The sequence below is a fragment of the Gymnogyps californianus genome, chromosome 11, assembly GCF_018139145.2.
Source record: "Gymnogyps californianus isolate 813 chromosome 11, ASM1813914v2, whole genome shotgun sequence".
Lineage (NCBI taxonomy): Eukaryota > Metazoa > Chordata > Aves > Accipitriformes > Cathartidae > Gymnogyps > Gymnogyps californianus.
Genome location: NC_059481.1, coordinates 24,595,495 through 24,616,537, shown reverse-complemented (window position 1 = coordinate 24,616,537; position 21,043 = coordinate 24,595,495). Strand labels below are relative to the sequence as shown.

The following is a 21,043-nucleotide window of genomic DNA, read 5'->3' as shown; positions in this document are numbered from 1 at the left end:
TTACCCCAATTTTCTGTTTTGCTGAAATTTTCATTATTACGCTCAAACCCAGTCTTTTATCACTGCTAAAAGACACTTACTAACATAAACACTACTAAAAAATAGAAATGAAAAAAAATGCAGAACTGGAAGAAGCATAGAAGGTAGGTTAACACCCATTCACATTTCTCAGCTTGCATCAGGAATTTTTTCCTTCATGAATATTTAAGTTTTGGTACTCACACTTGCTGCATACACTTATAACTTCTACAGGGTTTTGCATATTTTCCGATTGGGGATTTTTTTTTTGCACTTTACCATTATTTCATATTAAAAGGCAACAGCTGTGCAGGCATATTCTTCTTCTACTGGTCAGAAGGTCAGCTATCAGTCATTTCAGCTTTTATAGACACTGGTTTTAACAACTAGTAGTCATACGCAGTTTTAAAACAGAAAATAAAAGCTTCTAATTTCCTGATGGAACTAACTGTAAACAAAGAATTAACCTCTTAAAAGATCAGCATTTTCCATTTCAACTCTAATTCAAGATTTGGGTCCCAATATCTGGAACTTAGAATTTGAATGGTATCAAACTGATGAGATAATTAAATGTTCTTTGCAAAAATAAAAATCTGTATCAAATGTTTTAAGCAAAAACATTTGAATACATAATTGTTGAACAGACAGCATTTCAGAATAAGCTTTTTGGGGCATCTCAGTTGATTTATCACTGAACCAAAGTAACTGCAAAAGCCTATTTCTTTGATGCAATATTTGCACTACTGATCTTCAAAGAAGTTGTAATTTGAAAGTAGTGTTAATACAGCCAGGAGTTAAAGGACTGAGAATAAGACCTGCTGTTCATACAAGCTCCTCATCCACTGTAGAAGTGCATCTGACAGATCATTACATCTGAGAGTTGTCAACACAAAGATGGGTAGCTTATCTTGCATTTGCAGGCCAGATTACCCACAGATAAAGAGTACAGGGGGATCCTGGACTGAGTCTGTGGAACTTCCACTAAATACTGCAAAGGTAAAAAGGCCAAAGCACATTCAAAAGAAGGACTAAAAGGGAGAAGATGAAAACCTGAACAGGGCAGAGATTGCAGCCAAAGAGAGAATAAGACTTCACAAAAAGTAACTTCTACTGAACGCAGCAAATTAGGAAGGAGGATGGAGTACTCCAAGACTGGGCTACAATTAACTCAGAGATTTTTGTAATACTAGTTTTCATTAAATCTGAGAGACTGAAGCAAAATTAGAAGAGATTCTAGACTAACCCTAGACACTGATGGCAGACAACACATTTTGTTATCCAAAAAGGCTTGAAATTTGCATTGGAAAGATTAATAAACTGTTTGGAGATACCGATTTCAGTACCACAAACGCTCCTGACTGCCTGATCTCTCCATCAACAGTTCTGCTATCAAGCCTTTTACATTACAGACCACCAAGTCTTGCTCACAACTAAGATTTTCCTAGATATCTAATGTATGACACAACTATAAGTCAATCAATAACTTTTTGTATTGACATGCACTTAATTTTAGCACTCCTTATGAGCTAGGATCAGTCTAGCATGAATCGAGCAGAAAAACTTACTTTCGTGTTCTTCATGGACAACTACGTTCACACGATCAACACATGACTGGATATCATTCCACGTGATAAATTCATTTCCTTCTGCACGTGTTTGAGCTTTCAGCTTCATCAAGTCATCGATATATCTGTCAAAGAACAAAAACGAAAACCAACAAACATCACATCGCAACAAGCTGGCCAGGGAACGCACAACACAGCATGAGAATTATACACAAAGTGGAAGAGGTAACAAGAGGGTTGAAATTGGAACAAATATGAAAAGGGGGAAGAAGAGAAAGAAGAAAGGCTACATGCAGGATGGTCAGCCCAAATGTGAAATAATCAACAAAAGCACTAAAACACTGAACGAGGGTCCAGGGCAAAGAACACGGTGGGTGAGCTGGCGTAGTATTAGTGACAACCTAATGGTACCACAACATGGCTTTAATGTGAAATCTGCGAGAAAGTGTTGAGACACAGCACAGAAATCAGACCAGTAAGAAACAGTAATCGCAAAAACAAGATGCAAGAGTCAACGGAGATTAAATCAATACTGTAATAAATAATGTAGAAAGAACGTAAAGTGTAAGAGGGAAAAAAAATTCAAAAAGTCACAGAATATAAGCAACATCAAGGACAGACATGACTCCTTGAAATATCCACCTCTGAGAGTTCTCATCTTCAATGTTTGTAAGCCCTGTGACAGGACTGCTCAGTTGTTTCCACACTGTATTCACATCCCCTGAATCCAAAGCCCTATTAATCAGGGCCACAGAAGACAGCATCTCTACAGCAACAGATAATTCTGGATGGGTGAGGTTACCCTGCGTACAAAAGAGGACAACAAATTAATTCCACTCGCTCTTTACAAACTATTGCTGCACAGAGAACACAGAATAGACTAGTTGTAGAAAGATGAGTATCATAAACAAAGCTAGAACATCGAGTAAGAGATTAAAGTAGAATCTTACAGGGCCAAGTAGCTCAAGATTTAGGGATTAAACTTCACATCAGAACAGACTGAACACCAAAGCAGTTCTATGAAGACTCAAGACAGACAGGTTTGTTCCAGAGAACACATTTAACGAAACAGACAAGGTAGACCCGGTGATCCATACCAACTTCCAGAAATAAGAGAGAAAGAGAACATGGTACTTACTTCAGGGCTCTGTTGCTGCAAGGTGGCCAGCTCCCTTTGGTAAAGATCTGCAGCAAATGCATAAACCTCTGGTAACTGGGCCTCTGGATTCATCATTTCCATCACAGTCTTCTCAGCATCACCCATTTGAATTGCAGAATTAATTCTGGCTACTGCTGCCAGCCCTAGAAGTTCAAAGAGGTAGCATAAAGAATGAGGAAGGCAGACAGTTGAGTCCCCAGCAATAAGAGCACTTCTATTCTACTCAATAATCAGATACCTAACAAGAAAAAGAATAATTCCCTTAGCTGCAGGAAATGAGTGAAGCTTTCTGATCCATACTTCCCCATTTAGTCTTCCATTACTGCAGACAACTAGAATACATAATGCCTTCTTTAAAATAAAGCTCATGTTTAAAACCAGTTCACCTTTTTGCCTGGTTATCAAAAGGATTGTTTCACCATTTCAGTCTTCTGATAGTAAGAAGCGTCGTAATTGCAAATTTTTGGATGGACGAGTAGTAACAACTTTTTCTTCCTGTCTATGTCTATCCTGCTTAAGGCAGTAACAGGCACTCTATAGTGGGTACACGATGGCTAACTTTAAAAGAGCGCAAGTAAGTAAACAAATGCCGAGCTCCATGCTGAACAAGTAAGGTACTTTGAAGGTAGCCTCCTAGTTATTAGGCATTCACTGTCTTCCCCTTGTATGCTAAACCTCTCTCCCCAGATCTCTAGTAGTCTCCTTTCTACCCATTACAAATAAAACTAATTGCTCCTGCACAGCCAAACTGAACATTCTTCTCCAGAAAAAGAGAATGGTGTCAGAAGCATCAATCAAAAAACAATCAGCCATCGTGATCTGCATTTTATTTGCTACCTGATATTTAGAAACAGCTAAAGGTTCTGTAGCTCAAACCAAGTAAGATTTACGTCAATGGTCAGCAGGTAACCTGGCTTTCACACCTCATAGAGCAATCCAGATTTCCTTCGCAGATCCATAGCACAAAAAGACTCATACAAGCATTCTAGAAGAAGAGGTTATTTAAGGTAGATGCAGAAGTTCCATGTTTCTTAATATTTCAAATTATATGCTGTTATCTCCAGCAGCATTCTAAGAGCTGGATAAAAGACACTACAAATAATCAGGGCAACTGCCCCTCTTTAATGTTCTTAGCAGCCATGAAGTACTTAAAGAATATTCGTAACGATTTGAGACCTCACGTATCTCCACATAGACCCAAATATTGTGCTGTCTCATCCTTTTGATCACATCCACAGTCACTTTGCTGCAATAATTTCTGCTGATCCTTACTTTGCTGATACTGTTGTGCTGCCCTGTTAGCAGCATCCACTCCCAACTGCAACTCTTCCTTCTGCAGAGGACCTGTAAGGCCAGCCTGAGGGAAAAAAAGAAACCAGGAGGGTGAAAAGATGTCAGCTTATTCACTTCAAATAGCTCAATAAAAAGAAAAAAAACCCCAGCTTTTCCTTAAAACACTCTAGTGCCACATAGCTTCTGCAAACAAAGAATGCCACATACGTGAGGAAGACAGAAATTACTCACCAGATTCTCAGTTCATATGCTGAAAGACCGTATGTGTACAACCTGATCCCTTTTACAGTATTAGAAGTGCAGTCCCATGAACACAGCAATCAAAGGCAAGACCCAGCTTCCAAAATTATAAAACATTTAAGATAAAGGGGACAATTTTGCGGGAAAAGACTCCCTGTACACAAGCTGCATGCTGGAGTGAAATTAGTACTTGTGTAGTTTGCCATGAAGCGACACGTTAACGTTCCATTTTACCTCTGAGCAACGAAAGAGCAGAACATCAAAAACGGACAACATGCTTCTTGGACTGTATGGTACCACATGAACACAAATAGAAAATGAGACTGAGTGACTGGGTGGCAGGAGGGCTTGAGTAACTTGGGTAGTAGCCATACAGGTCACGACCCTTCATATAGTTCACACAGTAAACATGATAATTCTCCAAAAGCACCAATAGACCACATTTATGTAACAAGACCTTTCAATTACATTCCGGAACAATGGGCAACCTGACTTTGCAGTTTAGAAAACAGCTGAACTTGTTTTTTGTGGCTACTGAAAAACTTGGTAAAAATCTTCCCAGTCCTATTTCATCCCTAGAGACATCTTTGGACAACTATGGGGAGTTTCTGCCACACCAAAGCTTGGAAGGACTTTTTAAAAATCCTGTATTTTTCCTATTTTATCTTAATTGTAGGTCCCAAGAAACATAGCTTGTGAAGATCTTTCTTCAGAGATAAGGGACAAATCTTCTGAATAGCAACAGCTGTAGGGTTAAATCTGTGCTGTAGAAGTCCTCATACCCCCACAGAAGGGTATAACAGCAACACACACATCCTTCAGCTCCATCATTCACACGGAATCCTAGGTAAGGAACACTCACAAAGTACAGCAGTACACTGGCTAGCGGAAAAAGTATCCCAAAATAGCACGTTCACTGTAAGGAATTATTCTCTAAGGAACATCGTTTAGCTATTGACCAAATAAATCTTGCATCACACACACAAAAACCCCAAAATAAAACAACAAATAAAAACAAACAAGCAATCAAGAGTGGCTCTGAATTACTGCTGTATGCCTTTCAGATTGAGGGATCCTTCTGAACATAAAAAAAGCTGCACTCCAGCAGAAAAAGCTGTAACGGTCTTCAAAAGAAAGGTATTATATACCTATCTCTCTCTCTCTCTCCCCCCCATATATATTGATGCAGATAGATTTTGAGGGCATTCAGGGAAGAGGACATGTTAAGTTAGCAGAAACGCAGGTCCTAATAAGCCCTACGCAGAGACTGTACAAAGTGGGAGAATACGTCAGATCACAAGACAGGTACAGTCACACAGTCAGGCAGCTCCCATTGCAACTGTATTCAGTCCTGCTCCATAATAAATTATACAGCAGTTGAGGAGCTGAATGAGCTGCATTGAAGTCTGACAACAAAAGGATAGGGGCCCTGTTTGAAAGCTGCTTCCCAGTTAGGTACTGCAACTGAGTCCCAGAAACTTTAAGGCGGAGAGTTGCTTCAGCCCCAGAAAGGCAGAAGTTCTAAGTGAGACTGCTTAAAATAACACAATCACAGAATAGTCGATGGTAGAAGGAATCTCTGGAAATAGTCTAGTCCAAACCCCTGCTCTAGAGCAGGTTGCCCAGGACCTCTGCAGAAAAGGACCTGAGGGTCCTGGTGGACACCAAGTTGAATATGAGCGAGCAAAGCGCCCTGGCAGCAAAGAGGGCTAATGGTAGCGTAGGCTGCATTAGGAGGAGTGTTGCCAGCAGGTCAAGAGGAGTGATTCTTCCCCTCTACTCAGCACCGGTGAGGCCACACCTGCAGTACCGTGTCCAGCTCTGGGCTCCCCAGCACAACAGAGACACGGACATACTGGAGACAGTTGAAGGAAGGGTCACTAAGACGACTAATGGACTAGAGCATCTCTCCTATGAAGAAAGGCTGAGAGCTGGGACTGTTCAGCCTAGAGAAGAGAAGGCTCCGGGGGAATCTCAGCCATGTGTGCAGCCATCTGAAGGGAGGGTGCAAAGAAGATGAAGCCAGGCTCTTTTCCGTGGTGCCCCATGACAGGGCAAGAGGCAACTGGTGCAAACTGAACCGCAGGAGGGTCCCTCTGAACATCAGGAAACACTTTATTTACTGTGAAGGTGACCAAGGAGTGGCACAGTTGCCCAGGGAGGTTGTGGAGTCAAAAGCCATCTGGACATGATCCTGGGCAACCAGCTCTAGGGGGCCCTGCTTGAGCAAGCGGGTTGGACAAGACAAGCTAACTCAAGAGATCCCTTTAGCCTCAACCATTCTGTGATTCTAACTGCGTTCAGTTGAGCTTTGAGTATATCTAAGGATAGAGACTCCACAAGCTCTCTAGTCAACTCGTTCCAGTGTTTGATCACTCTCGGTAAAAGAAGTTTTTTCTTATGCTTAAATAGAATTTCCTGAATTTCAACTTGTGCTCATTGCATTTTATACTGTCACTGTGCACCACTTAGAAGCATCTGGCTCAGGTCTTCTTCATTCCCTCCCATCAGTTATTTGAGAGCCTTCTTTTCCCAAGGCTCAGTAATCCCAGCTTCCTCAGCCTCTCCTAATATGTCAGAGGCTCCGAGCCCTTAATCGGTTTCTCAGCCCTCACTAGACTTGCTGCAGTATGTCCATGTCTCTTGTCCTCCAGAGCCTCAGAACCGGGTGCAGTTCTCCAGCTGTGGTCTTCACCAGCATCAAATAGAGGGGGAAGGATCACCTCCTTCAGCCTGCTGACAACATTCTTCCTAATGCATCCCAGGACACTGCTGGCTTCCTCTGCCAGAAGGGTATATTCCTGGCTCTTGGTCAGGTCATTGTCCACTGGGACCCCATGTCCTTCTTTGCAAAGCTGCTTTCCAGCCAATCTATCCGCAGTCTCTACTTGTACATGAGGTTATTCCTCCCCCAGGTATAGGGGCTTAGCATTTGTCTTTGTTGAACTTCATGAGATTCTTAACGGCATACTTCTCCAGCCTGTTGAGGTCCCTCTGAATAGCAGCACAACCACCTGGTGTATTGACTGCTCCTTCCTGTTTTGTATCATCTGCAAACTTACAAAGGGTACACTCTGTCCCATTTTACAGGTCATTAGTGAGGATGTTAAGCAGTATTGGCCCCAGTACCAATTCTTGGGGTACACCACTAGTGACTGGCCTCCAGCTGGACATCATGCTGCTGATCACAACCCTTTGAACCCGGCAGTTCGGTTAGTTTTCAGTCTACCTCGCTGTCCACTTACCTAGCCCGTGCCTCAGCAGTCTGTTTGAGGATACTACACGATACAGTGTCAACAGCCTTGCTGAAGTCAAGATAAACATCCACTGCTTTCCTGCCATCCACCAAGTCAGTCACCTCATTGTAGAAGGCTGTTAGATTGGTGAAGCCTGATTTCCCCTTCAAAAAATCAATACTGACCACTCCTAACCACTTTCCTGTCCTTTATATATTTGGTAATTGTTTCCAGGATTATTTGCTCCATAATCCTCCCAGAGATTGAGGTGAGACTGACAGACCTATAATTCCCTAGATTCTCCTTGCCCTTCTTCGAGATAGGAGTGACATTCACTCTCTAGTCGTCAGGAACCTCCCCTGATCTCCCTCAACTTTTAGAGACTGCCTAGAGTGGCCGCACAATCACACAGGCCAGCTCCCTCAGCACTCACGAATGCAGCCCACCAGCTCCCTTGTCCAAGTTGTTTAAATGGTCTCTAACTTGATCCTCCTCTACTGAGGGGTAAGTCTTCCTTGTTTTACACTTTCCCACTGGTCTCAGAGGCCTGGGATTCCCAAGGGAAAAGTCTTATCAGTAACGTAAGAGGCAATGAAGGTATTCAGTACCAGAGCCTTTGTGTTCCCTGTCGTCTGCTCCCCTGCCCCATTCAGCAGCAGTCCCAAGTTTTCCCTAGTCTTCCTTTTGCTGCCGATACATCTATGTAGAAGTCACTCTTGTTGCCCTTCACGTTCCCTGTCAGATTCAGGCCCAGTTGGGCTTAGGCTTTCTTAACCCCACCCTACATGCTCAGACAGCATCTCTATATTCCTCCTGAGTCACCTGACCCTGCTTCCATCCACCTCTTGTATGCTTCCTTTTTCTGTTTGAGCTTTGTGGGAAGTTCTTTGGTTCATCCATGAAGGCCTCCTGCCACTTTTGCCTGACTTTCTGCTCATCAGGATAGGCCATTCTCAAGCTTGGAGGAGTTGATCCTTGAAAAGTCAACGAGCTCTCTTGGACCTCTCTTCCAGGACCACAGTCCGTAGGATTCTTCCAAACGGATCCGCGAACAGGTCTTCAGGCTCTCCTGAAGGCCAGTGCTGTGATCCCACTTTTTACCTAGTTCCCTCCTCTCAGGATCCTCAACTCTATCATCACACTGTCTCATAGTCACTGTACCCAAGGCTGCCCTGACCTTCCCATCTCCAACCACTTCTCCCTTGTCTGTATTAGGTCCAGCAAAGGACCTTCCCTCATCAACTCCTCAGTTACGTATGCCAAGAAGTTATCACCAGCACACTCCAGAAATGTCCTGGATTGCTTGTGCCCTGCTGTGTTGCCCTTACAGCAGATCAGGCAGTTCAAGTCCCCCAGGAGGACTGAGGCCTGCGAACACAAGGCATCTTCCACTTGTCTGAAGGCGGCCTCATCTACTTCTTCTGCCTGATCAGGCAGTCTGCAGCAGATACCCACCACGATGTCATACGCATTGGTCTGCCTGCTAATCCTGACCCATAAGCTCTCAACTGGTTCATCATACGTCTCAAGGCAGAGCACTACGCATTCCAGCTGCTCTCGCACACAAAGTGCTGCTTCCCCTCATCGCCACCCTGGCCTGTCCTTCCCAATAGGCCTGTATCCAATCCATGGCAGCACTCCAGTTCTGGTCGCTATCCCACCACACCTCTGCGATCCCAGTGATACCACCGCTCTGCCACTGCACGCAGACCTCTACTGCCTCCTGCTCATTCCCCGCCCTGCATGCGTTAGTGTACAGGCACTTCAGAGAGGCACCCAGTCATCTTGACTTCACAGGAAAAGGGTAAGAGATTCCCTTATAACACTGCTCTGGTCACTTCTGACCTGCTAGAGGCAGGTCCCCTTCAGCCCTGTCTTGTTGATTTCAGGGTGTCTCTTATCCACGTTGCTCTACACCCTTTGCTTGCCAACCCAGCTGACCACTTCCTCACTTGGAGACATGATCACCCTGCCCTGTTGATTCCTATGAAAGATTAGACCAGACACCTCCAACAATTTGGGAACAAACATGGTAAGGGGTTTGACCACCACCTTCATTCTGTAGCGTACTGCGTAAGAAAGGTAAGCCCAGAAGCTTGACATTTGCTGACTTAACAGAAAACTAAAAGGGCAGTTTTGTGAGCAAAGTGGTGTGAACGGCATTCTGAGGCTCGCTTCAGGTTTGTCAGCACTGAACACACTCTGATTTGTTCTCGTGCCTTTAACTGCTGTCATTAAATACACTGAACGATGCAATACTCAGCTCAGCAGTGGCTTACAACATTGAATTACGCATGATTACTTGGTGCCTGACACTGAGTGTTTGTTTCCCACCTGCCAGCTCTGGCGATTTACAACTTATACTGTCAATGAGGTCTGCTCCAGTACCTGATGATTTAAAAGCCTTATGATAATGCATAGCTACCCTCTCCAAAAATAAACAGAAATTCAAACCTGACATTTATTCAGGACCTCAATTTAAACTGCCAGGCCATCCTACAGATGCAGCTCTCTGACTGCTTGTCATATACTACTTCTACTCCAAACTGTGGTTCAAAGGCCCTAAGAACAAATACATTTCTTCAGCCTCTTATTGTAATTACGCGGTCTGAACTTTTCTAGGTCTTTCCACACTCCCTACAGCGCAAAAGCCATCCCCTCTCCTCCTCCTCAACAGGTCTTCCAGCATGCACAGTTGGGTCATGTCATTCCATTTTCTACCTATGACATACAAGCACCTATGCATCCACCACAGTGCCCAAGATCTAGTTCACCGTAACTGTGTAACTGACTTGTCTGCATTTTTCCTGGATCCAAATGCATGCAATATCTTACTTGTCTACCTTGCTGCAGCTTTTAAAAAAATCATTCGTTAAAGAGATGCAATAGGAATAACCATCTTTGTATCAGCATATTTTTCCCCTATTAACATACATGACATGGTGATAATTGAGACAACACTGGTTTTAAAAACTATTCTGTGCATTTTATAAGCAGCATCCATAAGCAGCCTACCCATAAAATCCACTGAAGAGTTGGCTCGAAATGAGAAACTAAGGCTAACCTTAGTTATAGAATCATAGAATCATTTAGGTTGGAAAAGACCCTTAAGATCAAGTCCAACCATAAACCTAACACTGCAAAGTCCACCACTAAACCATGTCCCTAAGCGCCACGTCTACAAATTGTGTATGGTGGGATTCTCCACAGTGAAAGTAGTATATGCCTATCTGATAGGTATTTATAAAACACAAATATCCACATTATTTGGCACTGACAATAGTAAAATGAGAATGAAGATGCACCTATATTATAACGGTTCTATACACACACGAGTTAGTATTTTAAGGTTTGGTGAAAATATTTTAATTATATATACATACATGCAAGCATTATACTGGCCTTTCATATGCAGAGACGAAAACTACATGATAAATATGTTTACTGTATGCTTCTGTCTCTTAGCATTAACTTTTTCAAACCAACACTAAACTGTAACACAGGTATAGAGCAAATGATTAGTATACAGTGGTACGGTGAAAGGGGGGGGCAGGGGGAAAACCTCATGACTCAGCATAATCTAGACTTTTACATACCTCCCGTTTCTGTTGTCTATCACTCAAAAACTGCTTGAAATACCAGTCACAATTTTCTTGGAGCAATCCTCGGAGTCCCAGGGCTGGTGTTGCCAAAGCTTCATACAGTGCTAATGCATCTCCTCGTTCCAAAGCTAGGTCAATCTTTGATATGGCTGCATGTGCTAGCAACAGTAAAGCAGAGTTTTGAGAGAAACATTAAATGAGGCAGTCCCATGGTTTATATAACTTACTGCTCAGAAAGAAATACTCTTAGATCTGACAGATAGCAAGTTAGGTACGTAATCAGAATGGAAGACTTCCAAAGTCAATTGCAAAGTAGTACTTGAAAAGGGGCTGAAGGTTGGAAATAGCATGTGTTACTCAAGATGAGGAATTGGGAGGGCCAGCAACATGGACAATCCATTTCCTAAAAGAAGGGCAACAGAAGTAAAAATGAATTCAGCTTACAACTATGTATTAATAATGAGTTAAAAAAAAAACCAAACAAAAAACCCCACACACGACCAAAAAACCCACAAAAACAGGGGAGCTGCCTTCCACTTTTGTTAGCATTACAGAAAGCGAGGAGGACACGTATCGTTTTTAAGTACTCTTTTAATTAAGACTATTACTTTAGCATGATACCTACTGTTCACTTTATTGATGTTTCCCTGAATCTCAGCTTGAGTCAGAAGTTCTTCATACACATCTCTCTCTCTCTCTGAATTTTCTGAGGCAATCTGAAGACGAAATAAAAACTAATCAGTGTTTCTACAGCTTCCTTTGCCCTCATAGATGTTCTCATTGAAAAGGTCAGGGAGGATAACTGTACATAGAGCTGTGACAGGTCACAGATAGGCTACCTCTACACATGCAAAAAGAAGCCCTAGAAGTAAATACGTATAAAGTATACTCTCACACTGATACAGACAGCCTAGAAACACCTTATTTCAATGTAATGGCTCTATATGAACACACAGTAGAGCTCCAGAACATAGAAAGCAGTACACATAGCTAGGCATTCGATACACAGCATTTAAAACAACACTGACCCCTTCTGCAAGCATCAGTCAGTTTTGCTCATCGTTTCATTGTTTGGAAAACTTATCTATATTGTACGAAAATAGAGGGATAGCATTCCCAACATATAAAGGCTGACATGAATTCTGTATCTATGCGGCCCATATTTCAGACAGCTAAACAGAGTAACACAGCTAACTGCTGCCCGTCTTCTACAATAGGAAGACAGGTTACTGGGGAACATGTTAGAATACCACCAGGAGTAAATCCACCTAACGCTATACATACAGGACTGTAACACGCATTCTGTGAATTTCCCACAGTTTACACTGCAGTACAAAATTGAATGCATGCAAACAGATGGTTTGAAAGAAGAATTCATCTACCCTATTTTTAGCATTCTCCATCTTGTCTTGCTTTGCTCTGTAGAGTGTGTCTTGGTAAGTGGACTCCAGTTGATCATCAAGATTTATTAGCATGGCATTAGGGTTCTTCATTGCCATAAGAGTGTCAGCTGGAACCTGATGGTCGATTGCTTCATTAATGGCAATGACAGCAGCATGTACTGAAAAACAAGTCACAGTCTGCCAGTTAGTCCCAAACACAACAGCTCTGTTAAAAATTGAGAACTTAACTGGAAAGAGCAGAATTATTACCTGGAAATTAACTGGAAAGCAAAAGAATTATCAAAGTACCTCTCATTCCATCATGGCTTTGTGTTCTTGACAAAACACGGTAGCCTACTTCCTAGTACGATACTCTAGCTAGTCAAATCATCATATTCCAGAAAGAAAAGAAAAAAAAAATACACAAGAAGAAAACCCTCTTCCCAGTCTTCCAGAAGGCCTATCAAAAGGACTGTACTGTCTTACAACAGGGGGCATTAAAACCAACACCTTTTAAAAAAAAAAAAAAATTCTAATCTGCTGATTTGAATAATCACATAAAACAAAATTCCATTTTTCCTTACATGCTGCTTCATCCACAGAAAGCTCATTTGCAAGAATTCCTCCAATCTTGCTGAAGGCAGGCATCTGAATACCATACTTCTCCAGTTCAAGCCTCATATTACTGATTTCCTCCTCTGAAACATACGTAAAAAGTGTTATGTAGGCTTAAACACATTAGGAATCAGCACTGCTATACCAACTGCTGCTACAAAAAAAATTTAGGATAACTACAATAAATTACAATTACTGTTTAAATAAAACTTTGAATATAACTCAGTAAGTGAAACAAAATAAATGAAAACTGATAGACATTTTGCACACTTTCCTAAAATCTGCATTTCTCCCAGAAACTCGTATGGGAATATTCTGTAGTCTCTCTCACTAGAAAACAACACACAACTCCCATGAGAAGCTGCAAACGGACTCCATCATTCTGAGGTGCCTCAACTATGGCTGCCAACAGGTCAGGAAAATGCACAGGCAGTATTCTAGCATTCTGTTTTCCCTGCAGAGAGACTATGCTGAGAAAAGCGAATGGAGGATATTAAGACATGTTGTTGCTAAATACCATACAACTCAAGAAGAGAGTTGATAATTTAGCATTTTATAGGTACAATCAACAACTGTTTTGCAGGAAAATAAAGCTTATACACCTTTTAAATCAGACGCGCACCCTCAGGCAGGAACCTCACTAATGCAAAACAGAGAATTTGACACTTTTGCAAAAATCAAGGAACTGAAACCTTGAGGAGGCACGCGGACATGAGACTTTGTGCTGGAATCTCCTGCAGCAGATCACCTGGCAAACTCTTCTTCAGCTCATGGCACCTCTACTTTAAACTGTCAAGGGAGGTCAGAAATGTTTACCAAGTTCCAAATTGAAACCTCTCCCAAGGGGATGGAGGCAAGGCTTAAGCATCTTACAAGTTGCAAAAAAGTTAGGGGGTTGTTATTTGCAAAAGTAATGATCAGCAAACTGATGGCTATTTAACAGCCTGGCTCAGAAGCACCCAAATCAAACCTTTTTCTTAAATTACTAGAACTCCTCACAGCCATTAATTTTGAGTTTAATTTGCATTTACGATACCAACAGAAACAATCCTTTAATTGATCTATACAATGTGTAGTAGAGTATGAGATAAGAGCAGCAAACATATCACCACTTTTTTTTTTTTCTTCTTTTTTTTACCTGTGAAGTCCACCTTCCCATATAAATCCTGAATCTGGGGGGCAAGACCCAGTTTGAACAGGTACAGGCTAGAAAAGAAAATAAGCAAATAACTAGAACTAGTAATTTTTCCTTGTGGTTCTGACAATGACACAGATAATTTTAGGCGATACAGATTCAAGGAGCCACTCAGGTGAGCCAACGTAACAGCTCATGATCACCAAGAGGGTGAGTTGACTCCTCTCTTCCCCCCTCAGCTGCACATAACTGGTCCACCACTCTGAAGCCTTCACAGAACTACAGAATAGCTGAGGCTAGAAGGGCGCTCTCAAGTTTGTCTTGTTTAAGCTCCCTCCTCAAACAAGGTCACATAGGACCAGGTTCCCCAGGATCGTGTCCAGATGGCTTTTGAGTATCTCCAACAGTGGAGACTCCACAACTCCTCGGGCACCTGTGCCACTCCTTGGTCACCCTCACAGTAAATAAAGTGTTTCCTGACATTCAGAGGGACCCTCCTGCGGTTCAGTTTGCACCAGTTGCCTCTTGCCCTGTCATGGGGCACCACGGAAAAGAGCCTGGCTTCATCTTCTTTGCACCCTCCCTTCAGATGGCTGCACACATGGCTGAGATTCCCCCGGAGCCTTCTCTTCTCTAGGCTGAGCAGTCCCAGCTCTCAGCCTTTCTTCATAGGAGAGATGCTCTAGTCCATTAATCGTCTTAGTGACCCTTCCTTCAACTGTCTCCAGTATGTCCGTGTCTCTGTTGTGCTGGGGAGCCCAGAGCTGGACACGGTACTGCAGGTGTGGCCTCACCGGTGCGAGTAGGGCAGAAGTATTCACTAAGCTGATCTGGCTTACTAAAATGGTGTTAATGTATGCACTCGGAGCCTGACGAGAAATGGAACTGCTATAGAGGAGGGATGAATCCATACAGTTAAGGACAAATGGGACTGGGAAAAGAGAAGCAACTCTTCTCCTTTTTGCCTGTTGTGCCGGCTCAGCTCCGATCATGGAAATGTACCCTCTATTAAAATATCTGATTATACAGGAACATTAAAAATAAACTATTAATAAAGTAAATATCCATTCCTCTGGTAAACTCAGTTTTAACGTGATTGGAAAATAGAGGGTAAGCAATTCCACCTTTTCACATGACCGCAACATGTCAAATCTAAATCTCCAATCTTTATAAACCTAAGCAGGGTTTTTTGGGTTTGTTTGTTTTTTTTTTTTACAAAAACAAAACACAAACACCGGGCAGGAACATTTCTGACCTATGGACTGTCAACAAAACTGCATTCTAGATCTTTATTTCTTAACTGGAATATACTTCAGCACTAAGCCTGAAAAAAGAACAAGTTTTTATAAAAACATCCTTTTCTATATTTATATTTGCATGTCAGAATTACTCTTCTTTCCTTGATAAGTAAAATTATTGAAATGATAAAGTCTTAAGGAGGCTGCCTTTGCAGAGAAATCGGCTATGGAACATTTTGGCCAAAAAGGTTAACAATTGAAAAAAATTAAGTAGTATGGAAAAGGTATTATTAGATGAAAGATTATAAAACTTCTACAGTCTTAACTACTGGGACTGTTTGCATCTATTAATTTTGCTCCCTGAATTAATTTTCTTTTCCTAATATATGATTTAGAAAGAGCACAGCAACAGCAAACTTAATTTTCTTGGGAAGCTTGGTAATGGTCCACAATTCAGGCTACTGTGGGGGGCAGGGGGTGGGAACAGCCAGGATACAACAAAGAACATGTAACAAGAACATATGCCAGCTAACTCCTGGCATAAAGGAGCTACAGTAGCTATCACAAAGCTGCCAGCGAGGGAGGAACTTTGCTACAACCTAAACAAAAAGGAGCATTGGTCTCGATAGTGGCAGTGTACCCCACCACAGGTCTACTCCTCACTGCTCTATAAACTCCAAATGACTTATTCTACAGAGATAACTCATTTTAGATCTAAAGTTGGGATCAAGGTCACTTCTATAAATAATAATTTCATCTACAGCAATCTGAAATATGCGATAACATTCAGATAAATGCAATCCATCTCTATGCATTTCACGCTGGCACCAGATCAGAGAGCAGAACAAGCCATTATTGAGAACTGAAACTGAGCAAGCAACAGATGAAGACCCAAATGTATACAATCCAACATTCAATCACCTAGTAAATTCTACAAAGGGAATCCTTTTTAAATAAAAATCTCAACATGTTCCAAAAGCCACACTTGCATTCAAACCAGCTAGCGGGAGGGGGGGAACACAAAAACAAACCAAAAAAATCAAAAACGCATGCATCCTGTCAAATTGAAGAGCAAAGCATCAACAAATTAATCCTCCCAGTTTTCTCAAGAACTTGGATTATCCTACTCGGTCTATGTGAGATTTTAAAATTTAAGAGACCTTTCAACAACAGTTCCTGCTTGATCACTTACTGTGGTCATCGAGATACACATACTGCAACACAATGCTGTGACCATACTGGCTTTCCTTCAGTGATCTGACTGATCCCTAGATAAACTAATATTTTCCTTTCTCACAAACACCTTTTAGGGCTTCAGGCTTTCCTTTAAGCTCCAAAATGTTTAGCTCTGCCTCAGACAGCAGAGAGGGAGGGTGAGAACTGGGATGGGAAGGTAGTAATCACAACATACTTGACTGGTTCTTTTTCTTTCAGCATCTGATTTGGCCACTGCCCAAGGCAAAATAGTGGCTTCGTGGATCTTTGCTCTGACCTGGTAAGATTGTTCTGCTAGAAAATTCATCCTTATCCAGCCTTCAGTTCAGCTCTCTCCCCTCTCGCCTTTCAGCTTTGCAGAAAGATTTCAGAAGCAATTAGATTTCCACCTAGCATGCCTTACCTGAGTGCATGAATACAGTAGATACAGCGTGGCATGTTCTTGCGATCATAGATATCTGTAGTTTCTGGGTAGAATATCTAAAGACAAAACAAAGTTATCAGTCTGAATTATACTCACTCTATATAGCCAAATCACATAACTGCGATAAGCCCAATTCTTCTGCAGTACACTAACGAAACAGCCCACAGAACAAAACTCTTTGAGCTTCTCTGCCCTGGCCCAACATTTCTCCTACTTGAAGCGCCAATCCTTCCTCTTCTTTCTACCACCCAAACCAGGGCTCCCCTTTTCCTGCCCACGTTCTACACACATGGATGAGTACACTCTTTCTTTTGTGTGCCCACCAAGATACTGGGTCATGAGGTATTAGTGAGGACTTTGGTGAAAGCCAAGAGATGAAAAAAAAATACAACAGAAGAGAGAAAAGAGGATTTTGTTTGGACTAAATAGGGTTGAGAAGCAAGAGAAGAGACAGTGACAAAGGGAAACTGAGACCAGCACTGAGGTGCTCTGCATACTACACTTTCAGTTAGCTGGACCTAAAAGCTTTCAGGCAGTCTCAAATGCAAAGTTTAACACAAGGGGCTAATACTAGAAGTGTCAATTCATTCAGAAGTGCTGACAAGGTACGTTACTTTCTAGTTATTGGAAGGTTCCTTGCTGTTGCCTATGAGCACAAAATAGCATTGCTCTTTCTGTAAAGGCAAGAGCAACTGAAGGACCCTCACAATTCCACAGCATCACTTCCCTGGCTCTTCTGCATGGGAAAATACTTAAAGCACCAATATCTCTTCGTCAACGTACTGGACCCCAGCGCAGTTTCTTTAACATCTCCTCACACATTTATTTCCCCCCAAAACCCACTTACATCGGAAAATCTTGCCTCATACCTGGCACTTGACTTCTGTCTAGCTCCTGCCTCATTTATTTTCACCTAACAACCTTAACAGCATATTTCACTATTTCCTAATCCCAAATTTGTTCCTGTAAGATCATCATAAATCCCAGTAAGGCTGAATTAGTAAATCTCAACAAGTTATTTGAAAAACTTTGCCAAGAATAAAGCGTTCAATTTTCAAGCATGTATGCAAACAAAACATACATCAGATTAAACTACGCAATGCTGGTTTTGGTGATACTAACCATAACATGGCTTACAAAAAAAAAGTTTAAAAAATTTGCTTACTATCCATGTATGCAACTTGACTACCAGCACAACACTACCACAGTTCCATATATTTTCAGGCAACAGTGTTTATTAGCTCAGTTCCATATATTTTCAGGCAACAGTGTTTATTAGCTCAGAGGAGTTTATCTGGCCATTCCCCTAGTGAAGCCAGTAATTTATATTTGATTAAGCTACACCAGGAACATTTCAACTTGATGTGAACATTTTGTAGGGAAATCTGAAGAAATGGAGAACATAGTATTTTCTGTTGCGTTGCTTCTTTTAGCATAGATTTCTAAAAAAACTTCCACAATCAAACTGTAGCTCAGATATTGCTCAAAAGAATGCATGGCAAGAACAGCGTAATGCAGATGTTATGCAAGATTAGTGATATTAAGGATATGGTACAGAAGGAGGAATTATTTTGCTCCTAAGCATTCTCACACACATAGCAGAATGAAATCTTTCAGCAAGTTTTAGGAGCGAATTTCTATAGGGATGCAAATCTAGAAAATGAAGAATTAACTTCACGTTAAATGAAGTTAGCAGATGAAGTCTGCTGATTTTTGTACAACAGCAAATGCCTCCACAGAATGTAAAGCTTTTCTGAGATTATTTATTTATCTATCTGCACGTACAACATAGAAATTACCTTGGGGAGACCAATCTCAGCCATGGCATTCAGCCACTGGATTACATTATCGGTGTGCCGGAAGTGGAGACCAGTTGCCTGAAATACAAATAGGCAGGAACAAGGGGGAGGGCAGTAAGAAACAAAATGTCACAGGTGCCAAGAATAGCAGGGAAGTTCCTTAACATGGGTAGCGAAAACAGTACTCTTACAGAAAAGAAGTCAGAAGTCTTCTATCTATGATTATATTGACTGTTTATGACAAGTTCTTTCCCATGAGTGCAAGCTCAGATATAAAGCTAAAAGTCCACCCCCCCCCCCCCCCACTTAACCAATGTTCTAGAGTGAAGGTGGAGTTTCTCAGGTAACACTAATATAAACTAACTTTCTGTTTATTTGCTCACAGTACCTCCGTGTGCACATTTTCCTATTTTAGATGTCCGCCTAAAGCAGTATCTATGGCCAACAGCTCTCACCTTATATCTAGTCTGTTCCCTATCATAGATTTTCTTCACAGAAACCACTTTAGGGGAGAAGAAGTTTCCAAGTTTGGCCAGGTAGACTCCATTTCTCAATCCTTCTTCCAGCTCTGTTGTGGGAGGCAGCTCCTCATTCAGACAGGCCTCCATCCATCTGAAGTGCAAGAATAATAAAGTTGGTCACATGAGTATATTTCCAATTTGTGAACACAACCCCATGCTAAACAAGTTTCATGCTGCTACTGCTGTCACACTCTAGCATACTATTTACTTAGCATTAGGGGTTGAAAGTGGGTGTAGCACTACCACACAATCCGTGTCATTAAAACACTAGTCAGTAACACTTCAGACAAAATATTAAGGAGAAGTACAGAGTCCAGTAGCCAGAGTTTCACAAGTAATTAAGATACCATCTCACCATCACATTTCTCCTTCAGCCCATGATTTAGCTGGTACTGGTCTAGACATAGGGGCCAACCTGTCCTTTTAACTAACTTAAATCTTCCCCTTAAGTACAGGCTTATCTTACAAGCATTTCTTTACTGTCATTAAGGCTGTGCTAGTTATTTCATGACTTTGTACCACTTTTTCAAGCTCTTTTAGCTGCTCTCTCATAGAGAGGCCCTACAATGTTGTCATCAAGTCTACCTTCCTGACCTATATATTTTCTTCCACCCTACTACACATTTCAAAAAGGGGGAAAAAAAAAAACTGGAACAGGCATTCCTCTCCTCCTAACAACTGATTTTCCCTTATCTCCTTCCATCTCATTTAATGGTGTCACGGATCCTCATGACAACAACAAAGACTACAACAGCAAATAATTTGAAAAGTGACTGTTCTCAAAACAGAGGTGCACTTTGATATTTCTTCTGTACAGAGCTACCAGAGGCTGTATACTGCAAGCTCAGCTATACAGTTTCTTCCAAAGACGACATGCTCCCTGGCTGTTCTGTTCTCTGAAAAAGGGAGCTGCACAGCCATGGGCTACTTTCTAAAGCGTTTTCCTTAGATCATGCCTCACTTGCAGCTAAACTCTAAAGCTCTTACAGGACGAAAGAGCCTTGGATCAATAAAGATCACAGAAAAGTGGCTTTCAAGACAATAGTGGACCAGAACAGCAGTAGCTTGTATTATAAAACAGAGCTGGCAGTGTAACATAAGCACAGTTGATAATTTGGCTCACGGGGATAATGAGTCCACGCTACTGGGACTGATCTTAAAGACAGGCAAGTAGAGGATCCTGCTTGAACCCAATGAACAGAATTTTAATATTCTAAATACTGTTTCAGATGCATACATAACTGTAAACTATTTAGCTCCATATTAATCCAGGCAAAATAACAGGAAAACACTGTACTGGATGCAAGTGATAACAGATTAAACAACTAACTGTAGTAAATTAACACAACTTCACAGAAATCAGTCCTGTAACACACACCTGAGAAAACTATGGGGCTCTGTTGACCAACTAAAACTGCAGACATTTTCCATCTGCGAGGTGTGAGGCTTCATGCCTCATAATATTCTGATTAAAATCAAGCACTATACATACATACAAAAAATAGCTCATATATACTAAGAACTAACAGACATCTCCAAGCAGTGTTTTCATGGGGATTCACTCAATGGTGCTGTTTCTAATGCATTTTGGCATAGATGCA

The 21,043-nt window shown here is 41.6% G+C and overlaps 1 protein-coding gene across 1 annotated transcript in view; it reads right to left on the bottom strand.

Moving 5' to 3' along the window:
• Window positions 1–21,043, bottom strand: part of IQGAP1 (IQ motif containing GTPase activating protein 1) — a 76,208-nt gene that overhangs the window by 29,980 nt on the left and 25,185 nt on the right. The window contains exons 3-14 of the mRNA XM_050903706.1: window positions 19,377–19,533; window positions 18,922–18,999; window positions 17,102–17,178; window positions 14,249–14,316; window positions 13,080–13,193; window positions 12,496–12,674; window positions 11,739–11,829; window positions 11,108–11,271; window positions 4,015–4,099; window positions 2,722–2,885; window positions 2,226–2,386; window positions 1,584–1,708 (exon numbers count right to left, since the gene is read on the bottom strand). Coding sequence (XP_050759663.1) covers window positions 1,584–1,708; window positions 2,226–2,386; window positions 2,722–2,885; window positions 4,015–4,099; window positions 11,108–11,271; window positions 11,739–11,829; window positions 12,496–12,674; window positions 13,080–13,193; window positions 14,249–14,316; window positions 17,102–17,178; window positions 18,922–18,999; window positions 19,377–19,533 — 1,463 coding nt within the window. The remainder of the gene's footprint in view (window positions 1–1,583; window positions 1,709–2,225; window positions 2,387–2,721; window positions 2,886–4,014; window positions 4,100–11,107; window positions 11,272–11,738; window positions 11,830–12,495; window positions 12,675–13,079; window positions 13,194–14,248; window positions 14,317–17,101; window positions 17,179–18,921; window positions 19,000–19,376; window positions 19,534–21,043) is intronic.